A 5,000-nucleotide genomic window follows, 5' to 3' on the forward strand; every position below is an offset into this window, starting at 1 on the left:
TTGGTGGCAATGAGTTCGCTTGAATTCTCTGGCATATAAACTACTTCCGAAATGCACGGCCTCACTCAGGGCCTAATGAGGTACTTGGGAGATGTTGCGCGGGGTGTTTCTGCAAAGCATGATCTATGTGGTGAACGTGTAGTCTAAAGGAGTTTGAAACCCTAAACAAGAAAGACACGTGGAAGAAAAGGTCTTGGCAAGGCCGCGACTCCTGTTGTTTTAAGGGCCCCGTTGGTTTACACGACTGTCTGAGGAAAGAGATAGCATATTGCCCTCAGGTTACAGTGCCCCGACCGCGCTGTTATGACAAACTCGCCCCGGGCCTTTGCTTGCTATGGAACACATAGTGTAGTCCAGCCTGTGCCGGGTCAAGGGTTTCAAAGGGTCAGTCTGTGTCTTCGCAACAGACCTAATCGGTCAGAAAAACGTGTCCTCTGTTTGAACCTATCACAGCCACTCGGCTCAAGAATTGATTCCCCCCCCCATTATCCCTATATTCCGATACGAATTACTATATTTTTACAATTATTATTTTTTTTTTGTTGTTGACCACGCTTCATGCCTTGCAGGTCCACAGGGGGTGTAAATGCCATGAGCCAGAACTGCCGACCTTTTTTCAATATACGCTAGCAATTGATTCGCAGGGGTTAAATGGCGGTGAGTGCGTTATCAGATGCAGTCGTGCTCATCTAAGCACACAACGACAAGCAAAAGCATTGAAGCAATTTGCTACATGCCGTTTGTTTTAGGCAAATTGTTTTTTGCTTTCGAAACATTCCCCATCGTCCTTTTAATTCTTTTCTGGCCAATAGAGCATTGAACAATTCATTCTAGAAGCCGGCCGTTTTTTGCACCTGTGTGCCACCCAAATGTTTAAAAGAACAGGACTGCAAAGTAGTGCAAAAAAGCAATATGACTTGCAAAATAAACAAACAGTCATAAACCAGACCTTCTAAGAACAATTGTAAATTATAAAAAAAAAATGACCAACTTTGTTTGCAAAGAAAGCAAATATTAAGCTAATCGAAATGTCCAATATTTGCCAATCGTTTACTCCACGTGCATATTTGAATTCCTGAATATTAACCCACACTGCACCTCCACCCCCAACTACCCCCTCTCTCAATTGAAACAAATCTCACCCTTTCACTCTTTCGGGGAGAGTAACATAAAGACAATTCTTGGTCTCATTACAGAGATGTCAAGACAAAACTATTGGAACATTTTTCAATGAAACACAAAAAAACACAACCTAACCACAAAGTCGCAATGCACGCTTCCCACAAATCATATTTTCTATCAAAGCAACCAGTAACGACACCACAGCATTTGTACCGATGCTATCCGACTGTGAGGACAGGGACAGAAGGGGATAAAACTTGCAAACAAAACAAAGCTATTTACCTTAATTGTTCGCACCTCTTGTCCGGTGAAGATTTTCACGTGTGCACTCATTTTTTCCATACTCTTGATCATGGGACATTCTTTGCCAAAAAAGTTTTCTTGTGGCATGACTTGGTAAATAGGTGGTGGAGAAAGGAGGAGGAGGGGGGGGGGTGTCTTCAAGTGTCCTCCAAAATCTTACTGCCCTCCTAGCAGAAGGTCTGTGCGGTTGTGCTGCTGAATAACAATAGAGAGAGCACTTGTTTAAAGAGAAGCTGTGATTAATGATTTTTTTGTATAATTCTCACATTTTTCTTCGGGCATCTGTCTACAAATAATGGCGATGAACTTTTGAAACCCTTAAACGAAATCTGCTCACCCTTTTCAGACCTCCGTGGCCGAGGCCTTTTTCTCAAAAATATGGCAGACTTGCGCACGAGAATAGAATTCCAAGGTGACATTAAATAAGATGCCACACACGAATGTATTCTTTACTAAATAGACTCATCTATGAGGAAATGTGCTGAAAATAAATTCAACCAGTTTCATTTGTTTTATTTCAACCTTAATATTCTGATATAACAAGATTTGAAATTTGCAGTTGCTGTAGATTTCGTGTACGTTTATCGTTTAAACTATATTTGACTTATATATTTGATTTATTATTGTTTTCTAGATATCGTGTTTTATATGTTGTTGTTTTTTGCCAGGGCACAATAAACGTTGTTATATTACTGAAATTACCTGCAGATAAGGTGTCTATTAAATATATGTTGTGCTTTTTTTTGTTGCGTGCTCTTATTTGTGCAGGCTAAAGTTTATGGCGTTAGTAATTTAAAGAGAGCATTTCACAAATAAAGCTTGAAAAACAGACAAATGACTGAAGCGGGTTTTGTGGAGAGTGGACACGCAGATGTCAACAGGCAAGTAATAGAATTTTTTCTAAATGGCACAGAATGCTAGCAGACCAATTTAAGACCACACTTTGTTCAACACCGGCAAACGGAATGCTATTTTCTCCAGCTCTATATTTTCGATACCTACTGTAAGAAAAGAAAATGAAAATTAATACGAAGGCTGTACAATCCTAAAGAAGCCATTTGTCTTCTTGATTATCTATTTGGTTGTCAGCGTTTGAGCTATGGCACTGGCCTGCTCTTTTGCAATAAAAACACAGCTTGTGCTGGCAAAACACCCAACACCTCTGTGCAAAAATTATACTCATTAAATCCTTAAAATACCTAAGAAGGTTTGTGCATTATTTTCAAACGGAAGAACACACTTCAGTGGTCCTGTTCTACTTCGAGGTGAGAAAGGGTGTGGAACAATAAATTAATGAGAAATCTGAAGGAACGTGTTTTGTGATTTAGAACTAGATTACAATGCCTAATGTACTAACATTACTCTGAGACAAACGATATAAATTATACAATAATATTTAGGACAAGACAATAGCAACGGTTTAACAAATATTAACTGTAATTGACCCACATTCAATAAAAAAGGGTTTGTTAATTATCAGCTTATATTACGATTAATGTTAATCACCGCCTTCAAGAAGCTCCACAAGAGGACAGGACACGAAAAGAAATACAATGATTATTATTTTTATTTATTAAATTTCTATAGCTATTTACAATTATCAAAGGTGTACAGTGAAAAGCCTAAGCAGAAAGAAGAAGACATAGAAATGTGAAAAAGGAACATACATAATTACCAAGAAGACTGATCTTTGGAATGTAAAAATAATAGTATTAAGGATAAAATATTGACACATTTAAAAAAAATTATAAAAAGAAAGAAAGAAAGAGAAAGAAAGAAAGAAAGAAAGAAAGAAAGAAAGAAAGAAAGAAAGAAAGAAAGAAAGAAAGAAAGAAAGAAAGAAAGAAAGAAAGAAAGAAAGAAAGAAAGACGTGCATATGTTTATTTGACGTAAAAACAGAAAATTAAAGACGAGGTAAGAAAAATGAAAGAACACATAATTCTCATTCATTCATGCAATATATGCATTTTCTCGACACAGCCCTGGCAACACGAATATTTAAATTACATTGCAACTTAAAAATAAATGTTGATTTTTTTTTTTTTTTTTTTTTGCAGAAACTTGCATTCTGGTCAAATTACTTCAAACTTACCACTTCATAAAACTAGACAACAAAAACATAAAAAAACTATCAACTGAGGTAATTGAAATAGTATTTAGCAGTGCTCATTTTAAATAGTTTTGCATTGTAAGGTTTTGGTTATCTATAGGTTCACTTTGAGTCGACTATTCTTATTTTCCACTGAATATGAATAATAACTAAATAAAATAATATTTTCGTACACACCGTCCGATTTCCCTCTTCTCAATTTGAAATGCACTAAATATTCAGACACAGGAACGTGACCAGTAAGGTTATCTTATGTCCAATGACATAGACCTCACTCTTTGTGTGATTGGACCTCACACAATCTTAATCAGTCCCACTGGCAACACAAAATATCAAATGTGAGAATAACGTTAGAGAGAAATAGGAGCTTCATATTAAGAAAACAATGTTCTGCTACTTTTGTAGACTACAAGCCAGCAAAGAAAGGGGGTTTTGAAAATGGCTCTTGACAAAACAAGGAGACTCATTTATTAGGCACAATTCTAGACGTCGAGGTAATGGGAAGGCCTACGGTTCAGCCTTTGTGCCACAGAGTAAACATGACAAATGGGACTGAGTTTGGCATGATTAAAGATGAAGTAGGGATCCATCTTCACCAAATCTGAAAACTGTCTGCTGCCTTCTGTTGTTATGGAGGGGTCGAGGGAGCAAGAACCAAGAAGGGCACAGGAGAGAACTGAACTGGGAATGAGCACAAATGTGGCAGTGTTTAGGTTCGAGTCTTCCCATCCTTTGTGGTTTTATTTTCCCTGCGCACGTTACCATTACCCAGCCTCGTGTTATATCCATGTCGTTTACAAGCGATGGGCTTAAGAATTTCTAGAGCAATGGCTCTTTAATCTGAGGTCTTAAAATGTGCGTCATTGTGATGAGCGCAAGCAAGCTATAGAGTCTGTGGGGGTCCGCTAACACGGTTCTGATTACTGCACAACGGGCCGCCGTTTAAACTCGAGTTGGCCGAACTGCTGGAGCGGATCTTTGTGTTGGGCAGCTTATGGTCTTTCTTCCACTTCATACGCCGGTTTTGAAACCAGATCTTTATCTGCCGTTCAGAAAGGCATAGGGTGTGTGCGATTTCCACCCTGCGCCGGCGAGTAAGATAGCGGTTGTAGTGGAACTCTTTTTCCAGCTCGAGAACTTGCTGTCGCGTGTAAGCTGTGCGTGAGCGCTTGGGTTCTCCCCCCGAATAGTTCGGGCTCACTGCAGGAAAACAAAGCGACACGTTAGCAAACGTAACAAAATGTTCAACTTAAAACAAAAGCACATTTATTAGATACATTTAGCTTAACCTACATATAGACTTCACGCTTTTTGCAGTATAAATGCTTAAATGATATATAAAGTAAAAACAATGGATGACAGAAGGTAATTGCTGTAACGCCAAATTAATGTTTGCACAGTCAATAAATAACATAATTAAATTAAGAAATCTCTCCTGTAGATTCAACCTGTTATAAATAATCT

At 38.1% G+C, this 5,000-nt stretch overlaps 2 protein-coding genes across 2 annotated transcripts in view; both read right to left on the bottom strand.

Moving 5' to 3' along the window:
- hoxb3a (homeobox B3a) overlaps positions 1-5,000 on the bottom strand; it is a 47,292-nt gene that overhangs the window by 20,613 nt on the left and 21,679 nt on the right. Inside the window, exon 2 of the mRNA XM_083566335.1 lies at positions 1,405-1,617. The gene's annotated coding sequence lies outside the window, so the exon portion shown is untranslated. The remainder of the gene's footprint in view (positions 1-1,404; positions 1,618-5,000) is intronic.
- The window catches only part of hoxb4a (homeobox B4a), a 4,121-nt gene continuing 2,095 nt past the window's right edge, over positions 2,975-5,000 (bottom strand). The window contains exon 2 of the mRNA XM_083566344.1: positions 2,975-4,736. Coding sequence (XP_083422470.1) covers positions 4,420-4,736 — 317 coding nt within the window. The 3' untranslated portion in view covers positions 2,975-4,419. The remainder of the gene's footprint in view (positions 4,737-5,000) is intronic.

This window comes from Silurus aristotelis (genome assembly GCF_946808225.1).
Source record: "Silurus aristotelis genome assembly, chromosome: 17".
NCBI classification, from domain to species: Eukaryota; Metazoa; Chordata; class Actinopteri; order Siluriformes; family Siluridae; genus Silurus; species Silurus aristotelis.